At 37.2% G+C, this 18,406-nt stretch overlaps 1 protein-coding gene across 1 annotated transcript; it reads right to left on the minus strand.

The window, feature by feature from the left end:
- Nucleotides 1–3,693: 3,693 nt before the first annotated feature.
- Nucleotides 3,694–17,549, minus strand: LOC145785350 (L-threonine 3-dehydrogenase, mitochondrial-like). Its single transcript, XM_082597008.1, has 8 exons — nt 17,367–17,549; nt 16,116–16,229; nt 14,802–14,975; nt 13,851–13,999; nt 12,098–12,188; nt 11,243–11,361; nt 10,325–10,475; nt 3,694–5,495 (listed from the first exon to the last, which is right to left on the minus strand). The coding sequence occupies exons 1-8, from the start codon at nt 17,515–17,517 to the stop codon at nt 5,326–5,328; spliced, it is 1,119 nt and encodes a 372-aa protein (XP_082453134.1). The 5' UTR covers nt 17,518–17,549; the 3' UTR covers nt 3,694–5,325.
- Nucleotides 17,550–18,406: the final 857 nt, after the last annotated feature.

Genomic DNA, 18,406 nt, shown 5'->3' on the forward strand with positions numbered 1-18,406 from the left:
ATCGCGAGTGAATTTTACAATTAAAATGTAAGCGCACAGGCGGTACAGATTCCTTTGAAGCGAAGCGACAGAAATTGGCAAGTGGTTTGTGAAAGTGTCGCAATACGAGGCCGCTTTTACATCGGAAACATGGTCTTTCGTGCCACCTCACGATCAACTATCTTATTCTTGTGTTTTCTTTTTTCGTTGGAAGTGTTAGTTTTTAATAATGGTCCTAAAAAAATAAAATCTTTCTCGTCAAAACATGAAACTTACTGTTTTAAGTGCATTAAATTTTTAGATAAGTAGATTAACTAAAATTGCAAGAACTTGCCTTGAGACGTGCGGTTACGTCACAAACTCAGTTTAAAAGACAAAATTCACACACAATAACAACACAAGATCGATTATAGACTGTAAGACCGATTTTTTTCTATTTTGGCGATATAACTTTAATTCAAAAACAATAACCAAATGCGTAAGTGCCATTTAACTTAAAAAGTTAACCCATTTGTGCCGAAAGTGAAAGTAGGCTACTTAATAAAAATTTCGGAAAATTTAAATATTGCATAATTATGACCTAAAAAAACATATCACAATTATTTTTTTCTTAATTGTGTCTGTACTTTTTGAGAAAAAAGCCGTCCTATATATAAGACGCTAGGCAAATCCGTTATCAAATTTCACAAGCTTGATGGATTTCACAGTGTATATGCACATTTTTACTACCAATAACGCTTAAGATTACTGATAAATTTTCAAGCATTTGGCGTTTTTTGAAATTTTTTCAATTATTGCTGACTTTGCTGTAAACAGCCCTGCAGAAAGCAAAATACAAAGTTTGGAATTTTTTATGGTATTTTCATTTGATTTAATTATTTTGCCTACTGCACGTAAGCGGCAGTGTAACTCAATTGATAAAAGCATCCAACTGGTATCTGAAGGTTTATAAGCACAGCGGTTACCTCAGTGGTTTGATTCTGGATCAAGAGGTTGAAGATTCGAAACCTACTGCCGCTGTTGCGATTCTATTCATGCACAACTTACAAAAGTTTTGTCCCTTTACAGTATATTATGTTCGATTTTTCGTCATGTTGATGAAAACAGTTCGTGCTGCATGGGATGGGGCAGCGCTAATCAAGAAAAAAAAATTATTGTTATCGGACATTATCGGCGATAATTTATCGTTTATCGTTATCGCTTAACTTTTTTTTGATTTATCGTTTATCGTTATCGCTTTAGGCATTTTTCGTTTATCGATTATCGTTATCGCTTAACTAAAAAATGAGTTATCGCGCCCAACACTGAGGCAACCTGACTTTTACCAGATTAAAACAAGTACGCTATAATAAGGTGTTGATTGATAGGCTTACATAACCTGACATCTTAGCTTATGTGTTGTAGCTTACTGTAGAGTAGTCAGGCCTTTAATTCTGTATTTTTATACGTTTCTGAAGCACCAGTGCCGGTAACCCAGTGCCGGATTAAGGGGGGGCGGCGGACTGGGCTGAAGCCCAGGGCCCCCACTTTCGGGGGCCCCCCTTTCAAAGAAAAAAATCTACTAATTTTTTTAGTTGCACAGCTGAAGATTACTGCTTTAATTCGTATCTCAAACAAGCAAGGGCGGCTCACCCATATGTGCTGCGGTGCTGCAGCACCCCTGTCCAACCCCAGTTATTCAATTTTTCTTCGTTTTTTTTAACAAAAAACATATTTATTTAATACTTTCATATCCGAAAATGGTACGGATTACGGGTCAAAGTTATGATAATGCTGCCAATATGAGTGGCAAGTATAACGGTCTTCAAGCTTTTCTGCGCGAGAAATGTAGTGTAGCTCATTATGTCCTTTGCACAGCACATTCACTTAATTTAATCGGTAGCCTAAATGTGCTGTAGAAACATGCCGTTCTGCCGCTGAGCTTTTTGAATTGTTGCAAAGCCTTTATGCATGGCTCGTCTCGTCTACTCATCGTTGGCAAGTCCGTCGAAAATTCCTAGATGGTTTGCCTGTTTTGAAGACATTATCTGATACAAGATGGTCAGTTAGATATGATGCAGTTCTTCTTCTATCGAGTCTTCTAAAGTTCGTTGATACACCACAGATTGACACATTCTTCCGCAACGGAGTTATACACTGACAGTTCCCACCTACTGCACCGGGTGGCAAGCCGAGGGCAAACAAGAAGGTGATCCGCTGCATAGGCGTAGCCAGGGGGGTGAAAGGGGCCATGCCCCCCAAAAATTTTCCAAGTTTGGATTCCAAAGTTGAGCCCTTTGTAGAAAATAATAAAGTTTGTAGAAATTTATATCGTTTTCCAAGACATCTGGCTATTAACACCTCTAAGGACTTGTTTTAGAAACACAGAAAGACACCAATAAATTTTGCAAATCGTAAATCGCGCAAAATTTACTCGATTTACGTTTCTTTGAACTAATTTATGAAAGCAATTTCAGAATGGCTTACTCTGTTGGGTTTTTGTGTAGTTATTGAGTTTTTGTGTAGCTGAGTTTTTAGTGTTCTCTAATTTTAGCCGCAGTTTTTGCCCGTTCGTGTGTAAGAGCTATCTTTAATAAGTTAATAGCTGTTTATCTGCTAACAAATTTCATACAAATATTACTTTAAAAGTGTTTTGTAATCCATTATTTGAGTGTAATTTTTCAAAAATTTTCCGGGGGAGCATGCCCCCGGACCCCCTTAGAATACGCGTACCTTCGCCACGCTCTAACCCCCCTACCACTTTTATTGCTTCAACCCACCAGGATACGCCACTGCACATCAAGTGGCGATGGCTTTAAATCAAACACTTTGTTGTTCTCTTCAATTCATCAAATATTTGGCCCCCCAAAATTTTTCTCTGGCTACGCCACTGCTCCGCTGTTTGGGGCTCGGTGCCACAGATACATGCAACTGGGCTGTGTCGTAGCCCCACTCCACCATTCATTTTTAGCGAAAAACGTCACTTGATAAGGGCCCCACTTTCAGCTCAGCCCAGGGCCCCATACACCCTTAATCCGGCCCTGCGTAACCTATTGCTTTTGTTCTTAAAACAGCGCCTGCATTACGTGAACTGACATACTGAAATAGGTTCTCACATGCTCTTTCTGTTGCAGTAGCTCAAGCATGCCGTACTGCAGCTGCAAGCAATGACAAACTTTCTCCTTGCTATGTCACAATTCAACTCTTAGAAAATTCTTTGTAGCTGATTTATTATATTATAGCTTTCAGTTGCGGAGCCAAATGAAAAGTGTAAACTTACCCCCCAATGGCGCAGCCTACGCAAAAAACAGGAGCACTGAGCCACTAATTGAGTAGCCTAGTTGCTTAGTCTACTCTATTACAACATTGTTATTTGCTTTGACTGTGCTATCCAAAACATATTAAATGCCATACTCTACTTTCTTAAATTGCTGAAACTTTTTTTGCTCACCGGTAGGCCAACCCCATTGAGACGCGTGTGTCGTCATGATGATTTTATCAACAATAATATCAATATCGCTCTAATGTAAACAAATAAGTAACTTAACAGCCACCTTCACGCGGTCCCCCCTGTAAGTAGCCTTGCATTATAAAAATGCGAAACGAAGACTGTCAAAACCGAAACTCGACGCCATCACACACGTTCGAAACTGGGGTTAGAGTTGAAATTTATCAACCCCTCTAGCCTGCAAACAGCCTGAGCTAAGTTATTTAAAAAACACCACCAAATGGGTATAAAATGCAATGCAATGCAAGTAGTCTATTATAGCTGTATGTATAAAAGTACTAATGAAATGCCGTAAAAGCATAATGATATAGCCTACCGCTTTAAAAAAAGTATTGTCATGTTTTTACATTGTCATTAGGCCTGGTCAAGCAAAGTGCAATAGATAAGCGACAATGCTGAGCTAAAACGATGCAAAAAGGTGGAAAAACAAAATTTTAAACACAAACAAAGATCCTGCAATGCATGCACAACGAGTTAAACAATTTGTTAATGTAAGAATCAAAATAGAGAAAAACAGAATAGAGCCTAGGCTACTGCCTTTACAAGGCTTGATTAATGACATTCACCGAATTAGGCTTAACCAACAAGAAAATAAGGTTTCTTTTCAAGGAAGGTTGTGAAAGAGCTAACGATTTACAGAAACGAAGCACTTATAGACAGGCTATAGTTTCCTTTCGTGATTAGCAAAAACGGGATATGTAATAACGTTTCGTGATATGCAATATGCATAGTTTGTTGTTGAGTTATATGAACTATGTGTTTCTCGGCAGCTGATTGTAGCAAGAATTGATAGCGATAGACATCGTGTTTCGCCAATGAGGTTGGGCTCGTCAGTATCGCACCACTAATTCTGCCACAGACTATCAACCACCGCTTTTACCACTCAGTTCAACTCTTATCTTTGTGAAAAGAAAAGAGACAACAAAACCAGCAAGCGCCAGGGGAGGACTTTGCAAAGAAGGGAGTGTTCATCCTGGCTATCAGCACAAGGCCAAGAACTCACTAGTAGGCTACAGCGAGCAATTGCGATTCGCTAACCATAACGATGTAGCCTACTTGCTCGCTGTAGCCTACTACTGAGTACTCACTACTCAGCCTTGTGCTGATAGCCAGGAAGAACGCTTTCTTATTCACATTATATGAACTATAACTTATTATATGAATTGAAATTGACATTGAATGTTGCATATGCCTAATAGGCTACTTCACAATAGTTAGTAGACTATAGGTATTTACCCTACAGTTGAGAATGTATACGTCTCACGCTACTCCTAAAAGTAGTTCATTTGTTAATTGTTGCATTATCTTCTACGCTTTTAATGGTTTCCTTCCTGGCCTCGGGAACCTGTTTGGTTTCCTTTCAATTCTTATTCAGAATAAAACATTGATTAGACTACAGTTGAGTTAAACAAAAAGTTAAACATAGGTTAACAAAAAGTTAAACATACGTTAAGTTAAACAAAAAGACTATAGCCTACACACTTCAATATCTAATGGCTAGTTAATGATGACCAAGTGCGTTTAATGTTTCACTTCTTTTGGTAAAAAACGTCAAGTAGGCTATAGGTGCAAAAAAGTGAACAGATTTCTACCGCCATACAATATCTGTAAAAAACTTTTTTATTAGGTAACTTTTGGTCACAGTTAAATTCCCTTTTTTGATTGATTGTTGCAACCTACTTGGCTGGACAAAAGGTTCGAATTTGGAAGGGATTTCTTTGTCCGATGCTAGAATCAGTGCAAATATAGTAATCAGATAGGTTATTGTGGTCCGGTTCCACAACCATAGTAGTAATATATTCATTATGTTTTTTTTGAAATTGAAATAAAAATATTTTCCGAATCTTTGACTTCGTTTTTCATCCAGTTGCGCGCTGCTTTGTTGCATCTTCAACCTTTTCTTGTTGCGCAATGTATTCTTTAAAACTGCTCATTAAGTAGTCTGCAAGCTTTCTGATATCGTATTGGTGGTTGTGTCCCCAGTCTCTTCGAGCATTTGAATCATCGAAAACGTCTGGCCAACTGTCCGCTAGATGGAGAAAGAGATAATGTTACAAAGGAAAAACCTAGAACATCACACAGCTAAGGCGAAAGAGAAAATTGAATTGAGTCCGGTCTTTGTCATGAGTTACTAAGGGGGGTGGAGGGGGGCTTATATACCAGTCCCAGGTATACAAGTCCCCCCCACCACCCTTGGTAACTCATGACAAAGACAGGACTCAATGGACATGCAGGGGCGTTGACAGGGGGGTCTAGGTGGTACTTTTGGACCCGGGCCCGGAATATTTAAGGGGCCCGGATTTTAAAAATTCCCCGCGACTTCAAACATAATCAAGATCTTAATATAATCAGATCTGAAGGAATTGCCATCAGAGGTTAAAACTGCTATTTCAGCCGTCAGATGGTAAAGTACCGGGCCCCCTTCTGGGTACTGGGCCCACCATCTCAGGGGGCCTACTAGTAATAGACTTTTGCGTGTCAGTGACAACATGTTTTTTAGCTGCTAAAGTTTACTGTGTGTACTTCCATTGAGAAGATAATTTAGGTCCGGTACCAATGAGATGCTGGGCCTGGGCCCTTATATCAAAATATCTCTAAAATCACCACATTATCTTGGTCGTTATTTTGTGATAGAATTTCAGGGGGCCCACAGGTAATTGACTTTTGCGTTTCAGTAACAATCTGTTTTTTAGTTGTTAAAGTTTAGTACTGCGTGTAGCCTACTTGTTCATTGACAAGATAATTTAGGCCCGGTACCAATGAGATGCTGGGCCCTTATACCAAAACATCTCTAAAAACCACATTATCTTGAAAAGTTAAAATGTGACAACATTAGTAAAATTACCAGTATTTGAAATAAAACAAGTTGGTTGCAATTGAATACTTGAAATCAAGACAGGCCCAATTCCTACAAAGGTGTGTTTAAGATAAATGTGTTTTAATTATTTTGGTTGTTTATTTTTTCGTATTTTGTGGTAAAACTTTGGAATTGGCAACTGTTGAACTGAAACCGCTTTATACACTGGTAGTGGTAGGGTCACCATACTTTGTGTGGTACTGTTATAGGTTAAACCACGAAGTAGACAGCTCATTTTAAAATGTTTGTCATAAATGGGCAAATTATATAAGACATTTGCATAACTTAATTGCAATGCCTTGTCTAAATTTTGCAAAAGCATAGATTGAAACCTTTCTTTAGCATAAGGTGAAAGCGTTCATGTTTTGTACGTAGGTTAGCTTCTCGTTACCATAAACTTTAAGAGTCAGGTACGATTGATTTTGAAGTCTGCCAATAAGTAAACAAGACACATGAAATACTTTTTGTAATACTGGACTAGCTTAAAGTATGGTTGGTCTATTGATAGCCCATTTAACAATAAAATATTTTTTCTACATCTACCGGTATAACTTGCAAGGTAAAAGTATTTTTTGAAGTGTCAGAAGCTGCATTAAGGCTGTTGCACTTTTAGCTTAACGTTTTGGTTTTACAGGGTGTTTTGTTTTCTTAAGCTTTACTTCAAAGTGAATGTTACTGGTTTACAACCGGTAATCTAGTTCTAGAATGGTGTAACCTTGCTATGTACCAAGATTTCATTCAGCATTTCATAAAGAAGATGTCTTGTTTGAACTAGCGACATTCTTGCTTTGAACATTTCAGATAAACAAAACTTTCAAAGAGGAATTCTTTGAAATGGCTGAACATGGAGGTTTGTCAGAACCTAGCAAACTTTGCTTTGCTGTTATTGCAATTGGAATACATTCGTTTACTTGATTAGCAATGGTGCAGACGTGCTGCAAAAGTTTTGCAGATGTTCCAAACAAAGGAATGTTTTTCTCCAAGCTCTTTGCATAGTTTTTTTTTCAAAAGTTATGTTGAGCCAAATGTTAAACCTTGAATGTACCAGAAACCATGAAGCATTTAATGCCATCTTTACCCATGTCTTTAATTGCTGTGGTAAGAACCAGATAAAGTGACCAGCAGGCCACAAGCTTAAGAACGACCACCGAAAGTAAGACAAACAATTCAAAAACTGACCTCAAAGTCAAAGGTCAGCAAGTAATAAGCGAACATTGAGTAGTGTAATAGGTATATAATCAATTTACCTGCCTTTAACTGTAGGCCATAAAAATGTTTGTCTTATTTGTAGCCTATTCCATTTGTGCAGTCATATTTTGTTTATTGCTAAAAAATTGTGAACAGTAAACAAAATAGCATTTCTCAAAGATTAATTAGCATTTCATTTTTAGCATTTACAATCCCGCAATTATAAATATCCCTGACTTTACAGAGGTAGCTATCAGCAAGTGTAACCAGCATATTACATTTAGATACCAGTATAATAAGTATTTTATGACAGTTGCCAGTATTTTGTTTGTGATTCCAAATCGTTGCTGCTTTATGTTTCATTTCTTTCATTCCAAGCAAAGATGAAGCTATAAATTGATAGACCTGTGTTTACTATTAGTTATATTTCTGCTGTGATTGTTTATGATTGTTTATGAAGTTATAAAAGTTTAACTAGGTAGTAGTTAGCCGGTATTGTGCAGTAAGCATTATAACATTTCATTAAGCACCAGTAACCTATGAAGGCTTTCTTAGTACTGCAAAGTTGTCAGTGAGTGATGAAGCTGTTAGACCTTACCTAACCTATTAACTAGTGTTACACTGTAAATATTGCTCCGTTTTGTTAAAGTTCATAGTAATTTTCTTATGTATGCTGTGATTCCTGTGAAGTAGTTGCAACAATGCAACATGTGATGAAGTTATTAAACTTCATCTACATAAGTCAGCACTCATGCACCATTTCAATAACAACTGTTTTTAGCATGACCAATGGTGTTTGCATATGAAAAAATAATTACATGTAGAAAAGTTAATTCAACAATTAGATTACAGCAACTGCTGCTCATAATAATTGTGCTTCTTAAATTCAGCAACCACGATGTTCCAAAAGTAAGGCAATTAATAAAAAAAATGTTTTAGTGAAATATAGCATGATTAACAACAGGTTTCTAATAATAGTGTATCTTGTGTAAGTAGTTAATAAACCATGTACGCCATTCTGTGCTGTTGTGGATTAACACTGTTCTGTTGTGAATTGAAAGTATATCACTAGATTGGTAAACTATTGTTTTTATCGTACTTAAGTTCCTGATTATACACATTTGAGTACACTTGAGTTTTCATGTTAGCATTTTGATTGGGTACTTGTTAGCTTTTTGAAAGTATTGTATAGGTGAGTGGTTTAATCAATCAATCACTGGTTCATTTTTTTCACAAAATATCACATCAAATGCACTGGTACATTACATAAAAGTGAGATAGGAAAGAAGCGAAAGACCTTATGAGGTCACCAAGTCAGCCTCCACCTCGGCGATCCTATAAGGCAAAACATAATTACCACTTGGTGAAAGTGTTAAAATGTTGTTTGTTAAAGCATTTGTGAATTCACTTTTGTTTTGCACTTCTAAACTGTTTTGCTATGTTATGGCTATACATTTAAAAATAATAGGTTAATGAAGTTTCAAATGCCATCTGTAATTTTTGGAAAAAATTGCTTCCAAATGTAGGTAACCAATTTAAATTTCTCATAATTTTGTCAATTCTTGTCCGATGTAAAAAATTGTATGAACTCAATGTGATAAGCATGTCAAATTTTGATACCAGCTTCTACTGTGTGATATAAGATCTGGGTTGAATGACCCATACGCTTCATGACCGTTGCCAGTATGTTTAGAAATCGTTAACACTTTTGGCTTTCATTGCAAGCAAAGGTGTAGCTATGACTTGATAGACCTGTGTTTGCTCTTATTTACATTTGTATTGTTTTCTCAACTGGTGAGAAAGTCTAGTGAAGTGAACCACCTTTCCATATCAGTGCAGTTAACATACACACTATATTATCATAAGTCTGCTTGCCAATAAGGGGCTCAAAATTATTTTGGCCCCGGGGGCCCACAAAGGGCTTAACACAGCACTGCACTTCAGCTTTCTGGTGGTCAAATAGCCACTTCAGCCACCAAACAATAAGAATTTAGTTTAGTCTAGTATAGTGATTTCCCTAACCATGAATACTACCCGAAACACGAATTTCAACATAAACAGGTTACTATATGTTTAAACTCAAACTGAAATGGCACAGGTAAGAAGATTGCTATCCCTGTTTCTGCACTAAAAATTCCATTGCACTAGAAACTGCACAAAACCACTTTTCAGATTGCAGCAATCAGCAAATGTTTGATCGAGGCCCAAACACCTTTCCCAAATCAAATTGAAAAGTTTCTGACTGTCTGCACTACCTTTGCTGTAAATTCTCTTCTGGTGAGCCTAGAATACTCTAGCGCCATGTGACAAATAAAAGTTCAAAAAAGCAACCGCTAGATAGAGATAGTAAGTTTTGCGGTTCAAGAAATTTTAAGATTGCGCAAGATTTGTTAAATGACCATTGACCATGCTTAAACGACATCAATAAAAGTTTGTACACAACCTTTATTTTCATAACATAGTCGATGAAGGCCGAAGGGGGCCCGAAAATAAATTGGTACCGGGCCCGAGAAATCCTGTCAACGGCCCTGTGGACATGGCTCTTTCGCCTTAGTTGTGTGATGTTCTAGGCGTTACCTGTTACAAGAACGAATGGACTGCAACCTATTTGTTAATAATTGCTGATAGCCGGTGACAAAAGGACGTTCGATGAAAGTACTGATGTAAGTAAGTGCAGATGTAACCGGAGGTTTCTATCAGAAAAAAATAAAAATAAAGTGTGTTTAAAATACCTATGTAGCCGATTCGCAAAGAAACTCTATTAACGTAGCCTACCGTATTGAACCAGTTCTGAACCACAATGAGTATCTTACCTATGCTTTGTAATAATGGATTCCCCTCATATTTTATTTCAAAGTTAGGAATAAATCGCTTGACTTCATGTGCTATCTCTTCGGGTGTGAAGCTCATGGCTGTTACATTGTACGTTCGCTGTTTCAAAAGCTCTTCTGGGGTTTCCATAAACTGTTTTTAAAATGTTGATTTCATTAAGAAAAAGAAAAAATCCGTTGCCTAAATTTTAGCTATCACGTCGAATAACTGTAAAATACTTGTACATGCAGACCTAGTCCATTGCAAGTTATTCTAACTCACCACAAACCAGAGGCAAGTTGAGAGTGTTCAAAGTTTACTCTTTTTACAAACTAGCCTACATAATTCCAACTGTTTAAAATAAGCTCCTGTGGTAAAATAATGCCACAATGCAAGTCCATTCCCACAGCTTAATTAGCTCCGAACTTTGTGCACGAAGAAACCGTACGATCAAGCAGCGATTATTCTGCTCTATGCGAAACTACCAAAGTTAAGGTTTCAGAGGTTTCTTGTAGGGATTGTAGATCATAGGGATGCGAAACTACATCCACTTTTGGTTTATCCGCAACACTAGAAGGGTTACGTTTTTTTATTTACAAAATAATGTACTTTTATAGGTTATATAAGAACAGTGAAGTTGGTTTTAAAGTAATTTAAGGTTTTTAATTGAAAGCAAGCCAGTAGCAAAGCGTAAAAAATGTCAAATTGACAATTGACCCTTCTACTGTTGGTGGAACAACGGAGTTGCGCGTCCCGTAATGTACTGTCCCTAGTTTCCTCAGTCCAAAGATTCAAACCAACCAACCAATCCTACAATGACTTGCAAAGGATGTCTTCAATTTGAAGAAGCAGAGCACAGTCGGTCATGTTGCTATTTTCATACAATTTAAAGTAGACTATTAGCTTTTAAATGCGTCTACCTGGACAGTTGTATCAATGCAATCGTCGATGTGCATCATTGGAAGCCGGGTATCGGGACGCAACCCGCAAGTGAATGAATCGGTGGTTAAGGCTTGATAAAACATTTGAACAGCATAATCTAGAATCAGATAAAAAAAAATTTGATTTTTGCGTTGTCTTCTGAAAGTCGTTTGACTTACCGTGATGTTTTAAAAGGACTACTAACTTAGTATGATTTTTTTCTAAATCATGTTGTTAGATTCTTATAAAAACTGTGTTCAAAAGTTAAATTATTTTACAAAATATATCAATTTTAAGCTTTTATAATTTCTTCACAAATTTCATAACTTACCACATTTAAAAAAAAATAAGTAAGTTATTATTTTTATCAAGGTATGCGGAGTGACTGCGTAGTGCTACCTAAATTAAAGTTTCACATCCAGAGAACGTTGGGATGACAATTTGGGCCTAGTGGAAATGAGAGATCCGAGCCCCGCAAAAAACATAAGAAAACAACTACCTCTCAAAAATAAGGCTTGAAAGAATACTCGGTGGTTACTTTGTCTACACGGCCCCTGAAAAGACCCGGCCGCCAGAATCATCCCTCTAGAAATCTCAAAGTATAATTTTGGCCCCCGTCTTCAATCTTAAGCTCATCATCAGTCGTAATGTCCGCCTGCAGCAGATTGCGCATCAACATGGGTTATTTGCTTCCAAGAGTGGCGATTTTGAGCCAACTCGCCCAGTGTCGCCAAGATGAGTCCGGTCCATGCTTGGATGTTGTCTTGCTACTGTTCATCATAATCTTAAGCTACTGCTCATCATATGTTTGTTTGCATGCCGACAGAAAAACATTTGTTTTGACCAGAAATTACCTGTAGTCCCTCTACCAAGATTAACATCTGCTGACAGGATACCAGGATATCTCAAACACCGAAAATCAAGATTGAAACGATGTCGATAATACTGAAAGTACAATAAGTCCAAAGTTTAAGTTGACTATTAGCAAACAAGTCCATTAGCTCGGCAGTCATTGATACGACACGTTGGGCAACAGTGCTTTGTCGGTTGTAAGCCACTGAAACTACATCGAGAAAAAGATGGAAGGAGTACCACTCCTGTGCATTCAACGCCACAAATCCTAAAGGTGCATTGGCCAAAAAAAACAACAAAAACCAACCCTAACACAACAACCCTCACCCCAACCTTAACTCCATTCCTAACCCAACAAACTTAACCCTAACCTTAACTCCAATCCTAACTCAACAAACTTAACCCAAATTCTAACTTAACTATCTTTATCTTGACCTAACAACTATAGGCGCAATCACCAATAGCGTGACTGTAGTCTGTTTGTGCGGTATCGATTAGCGCGACAGTGTCTTACGTCACTGTGCCTTCAACACTAATATACAACCAGGCGCGGATGTATGGGGGGGCCCAAGGGGCCCGGACCCCCCAAAATTTTGTGAGAAATTGTTGAATGGTTTGATATGCTTCTAAACAGCTGATAGTAGTCCCACAGCGGACTTAACTTATCCCGGGGGGGGGGGGGGATTATTTTTTGTTATTATTAAGGTTGAAATTATCCATCGATTATACATTTTAATAGCAACATTTGTTGGAGCTGGCTCAGTTGAAACCAACGCTGAGCCAAATGACGTCAGTTGAAACAATTGGTCATGGACACTGCATACCTATAGGGTTTTAAACTAGATTTACTTTGCATGCTTAGTCATTTTTACTCCAGCAAAATTTATTGATGAACATGGCTGTTTTAATATCTATTTTATAGCACATCGGAAATGTCGTAGTATCATTGTTCACAGTGGCGTAGCCAAAGGGAAGTGGGTGGGTTGGGGGTTACAACCCCTCCCCCCTTTGGCACACGTGTGACGTCACGATATTGAGAATGATGCTTTCAGTCTCTATGTCTCTAAAACAAAGTTTGCCTAATTTCAAGCGAAACTGCATTAAAAGAGCGAGTTTTGCCAATACCAAACATTCAAACATCTTAGCCAGGAATTAGCAACAAGAAAACATAGAGCTTTATTTCTGAAAAAATGCCGAAGAAAACATGATCTTATCCTTTTGCCATGCCACCGGACAGCACCATTTTACAGGAATATTTATACCCACATTTTTGTTGAAAATGCTCTCAGAATGCACCAAATTCAAAGTAATTTTTCAAAATTTTCGTGGGGAGGCCCCCCCAGACCCCCCGCCACTGGGTGTCGCCTTTGGCGACCACGCCATCGGGCTTCGCCCGCCGGCCGTCAAAACCCCCAAATTCCAGGCTACGTCAGTGATTGTTCATATCTGTTTTCTTTCTTTTTAATTAATTTTCAAATTTTTTGGCTCCCCCCTCAAAAAAAAACTCCTACATCCGCGCCTGTATACAACAATCCAAAAATAATACCCAATCCCCACCCAGACGCCCTGTCTCTACCAACAGTGATAAAAATGAGCACATTTAATGTAACAAGACAAAGTAGCTTAGACAGAAAATATCTATTTGGATCGTTGGTGGTTCCTTGCAAAATTAAGACTTTAACTGACCTAAGCAAAAAACTTATTTACTAGTTAGAACCGATTTATTTGCAGAATCAAACTTCTTTGAGAACTAACCTCTCCCATAAGTTCAGCATGGACTTTCGACACTCCATATATGGTATTTGGACGTTGTATGCAAAAGTCTGGAGTTGGATTCTTTGGAGAGTCTACTCCAAAAGCTCCTATCGTGCTTGGGATAAACAATTTTAGGCCAAATTCTTTAGCTGAAAATACATTAAAAACAATTTAACTAAAAATAATAATCCCGTGCTTAACCTACACCCTCCAAGGTAGCTTTAGACAGGTGTATCTTGAAACAAATGAATGTGTTTTTTTGGGAGAAAATATTTTCTTCAAGAAATATGGGTAATTTTAGTTCTGCCAGTTTAAACTGGCGCTGGAAGAATTTGGGTAAAAATAAAGTTCCCGTATGTTCCAACATAATCTTGTTGTAACTTATTGCACTTCATCGCAATCGCATTTTTATTAATGCTTTCTGATTGTATGCGAGCTTACAATGATAACTTCCTGCGGCAAGACTTAGGTTAACTTTGCATGAATCAAAATACAAAAATTTAGTCCTTACATTTTACTTTTGACGCACAGCATTAAAATATAGAAGCAATTTTGTATCAGGTTTACGATGGTATCATGTTATTTAACAGACAGTGACCTGCGTTATGAAAGAAAAAGCATGATCGGTAGGCCTACCGTTTAAAAAGTGCTTGGAATGGCCAGGATCGAACCCAGACCCACCAGCTCGTGAGCCAAAGACAAATCACTCAGCCACTAAGCTGATAACATTTAAATTTGCTTTGATATGGTTCTAGACTTTCCTAATAACATGATTCTCGTTCAGTTCAACGTTCCGTTGTTCAGTTATCGTTCAGTTATCGTTCAGTTCAACAGGGAAATATCTTTTTGCATATCAACTTGCAAACGACTTTGTAGCATTGGGAAATTATTTGTTTTTACCAAACCATAGATAACATCAGTTGACGAAACTTTTACACAAATTGAACTTACATACATCCAGCACGTTGTGCAAGCCTTCGATATTTACTTTGACTGCCAGAGGAACGTTTTGCTCACCAACAGCACTCAAGAGGGCGCTGAAATGAATAAACCAATCAGCGCGATGGTTGACAACCAACTGACGAAGCGAGTCTGGATCAAGAATGTCGGCGTAGGCAAACGGTCCTACAAACAAATATACATTACTTTGAGCAAAATTAAAAAGTGTAGTTTTAAAAGAGCCAAAGTCTTATTTTTTGTTATGTGGACTACCGTATGCTATTTTGTCTTCAAACAAATATTTTGTTTGTGATTGTCCTACTGATATTTTTTAAAACAAATCTTAGTGTGCTAGGCTATAGCCTATTGTCTTCTTTTCTTATAATCTTCAGTTTGTAGTTTGTTGAAATGAATTTTCATGGCAAATTTAATGGCAAACTCAGCACCAAGAAATGGGTTTCCTTCAATGCAGCTCTCACATTATTAAATAGGCTACCACTCAAGGCTGGTCCAGAAAGTAGGCTAACCTTAGGGGGGAGGGGGGCAACTTCAGCAAAACACAATGATGTGTAGGCATGCAGGTATAAGTTAATCCGACCTTGCAAGTAGGCTGCATCATGAATAAAGTAACTTTTTTGTGTTTTAGGGGGGAGAACGACCACGCTCCAATCGCCGCCCTGTAGATCCGACACCGGGCCACGTAATCCACAAAGTAAAAGTACAATACACATCATAAAAAATATTCAGAAGTAATCTGAAGAGTAAGATAGATCTTCACTTAGAGTAAGTATAGAAATGATGATGCAATAGTATAAGTTGTTTGTTTGGTAAGTAAATCTCATTACTCACAAAACGCTTTGGATGCAGATATTCCAAAAAATTACTCTTTTATTTTGAATCTATTTTGCAACTAACCAGGGCTTGGCTTCATCCGAAGAAAAAACGGAACTAGTTCTGAAATCTTTTGATTTCTAGTTGGCCAACACTTTGGAGTTGGAGTATTACTGCATCCGCATGCTATCCAAAAGCGTTCCGTCACTCCGAAGATTTCAAGCCATGACGGCTATATTACTTGATTTATTTATTACTAGATAGAATTGTCATAGAGCTTTGGAAGAGAGTTAAATTTGCTGTCCCACATGACCTACATTTCAATGATACATGTCATGACTCATATAAAGATATATGCCAAAACCATTGATCTTATTAAGCCTCATATGTCTGAGATATCTGCAGTATAAAATTGGCCAAGTTGTGCAGGTTAAAGTGACTAATTAGCATTTAGAATGTTGTACATTTAAAAATTACGTATCACATTCATTGTACCTTCTTCAAGCGTCTCGTCATCTGGTTTCTTAATGTCAGACAGAAGAACACTGTCCTTCCCGTATTTAGCTCGGAGGGAAGATGCAAGTGTCTTTCCCAGCTGGCCTAAACCTCCTAAACAAACATCATTTATCATGTTAACTTTCTACTGGATAAGTAGGCTACATGAACAAATTTGAGAGATCTACAATTTGTGTCCAGATAAACATTGTCACAAATATAAAGGAGCTGATAAAGCCAACTTTAAAAAGATCAAAGTTTGGTTTCAGAGTTTTGAGAACTTATCCAGGAAATTTGATGATTTTGTTTTGCCACAAAAAGCTGCATTGTTTCTTGACGTTCTTGGCCCAAATGCACTATGACATATTTGGATATGAAGATGCAAAACTTGTAGGTTGAGTCCAACTGGACAATCGAAATGCAAGAAAACATTGATACTTTTCCCAACACAGTATATTCATACAATAAAGGTCATGGACATTTTTTTCAAAAACCTATAAGTATTTACGGTTCATTTCTCATCTTTGCGTTTTATATCAGTAGACTAAGAGGCAAATACACAAAAAAACACATAGGTAGGCTACTTGGGCCAACTAGAATGTACTACAGAGTTAAGGTGCATAATAATCAAACACCTCAATAACCACATGTATCTGAATTAGCAAGACTTGCATTTAATAATTCAAAATAATCTTGAAAATAGAACTTAAAAATATGACGGTAATAGAATTTAAAAGTATAACGGTATCCAATCCCAGCAACAAAATTAGTTATTTTTGTCTTGATTCAACGTAAGGATAAATTCTTCTTGCTGAGATGACGTTAGACTAACGTTGTAGTTGCTGCTATTGATCGTTTGCCTCCATCGAGTATTGGATAGTGGATTAATCCTAATCTGGATGATTGAGTACTTAGTCTGCAGTCCATGGATGTGAAACGGCGTTTTTTCAGGTTATATTTATTTTATTTACTATAAATAAAGCATTAAATTTTCTTCACAACTAGAGGTTGAGAGAATGGTTTTTAGGCGATCATAGACCCTGATAGGAAGACAATGCACTGGTTGCAGCAGTTGGTAGATGTTACACGAATTGCTGCCTCATAAGCCAGAAGAAGGCAATATATCCTACATGCTTGTTTAGTTACACTTCTTCTGCCGAACTGGTACTGCATTGCAAGCTACAGTGTTAAGAGAACCTGGGGCTAAGATCAATGCTACGACCCCAAATAAAATGATAATTTTTACCACACCTGTGATAATAACTCTTTTTTCTTCAGCCGAACCACTGGGCTGTGTTGATAAGCAACGCTTTTCGATGCTGAAGTTTGCACCAAAGGCTGGGCTTGCTTTGGTTACACTTTGAATGAGATTTCCACGTAAACAAAATGATATGGACTTCATTTCAATGTTTAAAGTGCTTGCTACTGGAAGAAAATTTCCTAAAATTTTCAAGAATGTTAATTTTTGCTTTATAAAGTAAGTTGTTCAATTGTAGGCTACTAACTTTTGCACAAAATTTCGACGGCTTTTTGCATAATATGATTACTCACTCTTTTATCGACCTTCCCATCAGGGACATTATAACTAAGGGCCAGTCCTATCCACAATAAGAAAACCCAACCATACCAGATAAACGTAATTTAATCAGCTTGCAGGCAATGCGCAAAAACCTGTGATACCAAACTCAGTAAATTAATAAAATCTTGCAGTATTTGATTCTAAATCGGAAAAACAGTTTGATTAATAATAATAATAGCAATGATGATGATGGCTATCACTTCGCAATCTTTCGTTTTTTTAAAAAAATTGAAAAGTTTTTGACAAGTTCCTATCAGTACGATTGCAATGTTTAAGTCGAAAATGTTACCTGTCTTATCTCTGATTTTTTTTATCTTAGTTTTACGGCTTTCAGTAGGTCTTTTTCTCACAACAGCTAGGATTTTTAACACATGACTTGCAATTACTACATTTACAGCAGGCAATACGACATAACATCATTCATCTGTTTTGCATGACAGTTATGTTCCATCACTTCCGCTGCGAATACGTTGCATTCGGTGCGTCATAAAGTTAAAACATATTAGCTTACTTATGAAAAGTCATCAAGAAATACTAAAATAAATTATGTTAAACATTTTTAGTAATGTACAAATTTTGTGATGTCTTGATATAATCTACTATGCGCAATATTATTCTCATCAATCGGTCTACAACTTGCAAATTTGCCAAAGAGATAGCTAAACAAGTATTCCTATTTAACTTAAGTAACCTAATTACAAAAATTTTAATT

Source organism: Aplidium turbinatum, chromosome 16 (assembly GCF_918807975.1).
Source record: "Aplidium turbinatum chromosome 16, kaAplTurb1.1, whole genome shotgun sequence".
NCBI lineage: Eukaryota > Metazoa > Chordata > Ascidiacea > Aplousobranchia > Polyclinidae > Aplidium > Aplidium turbinatum.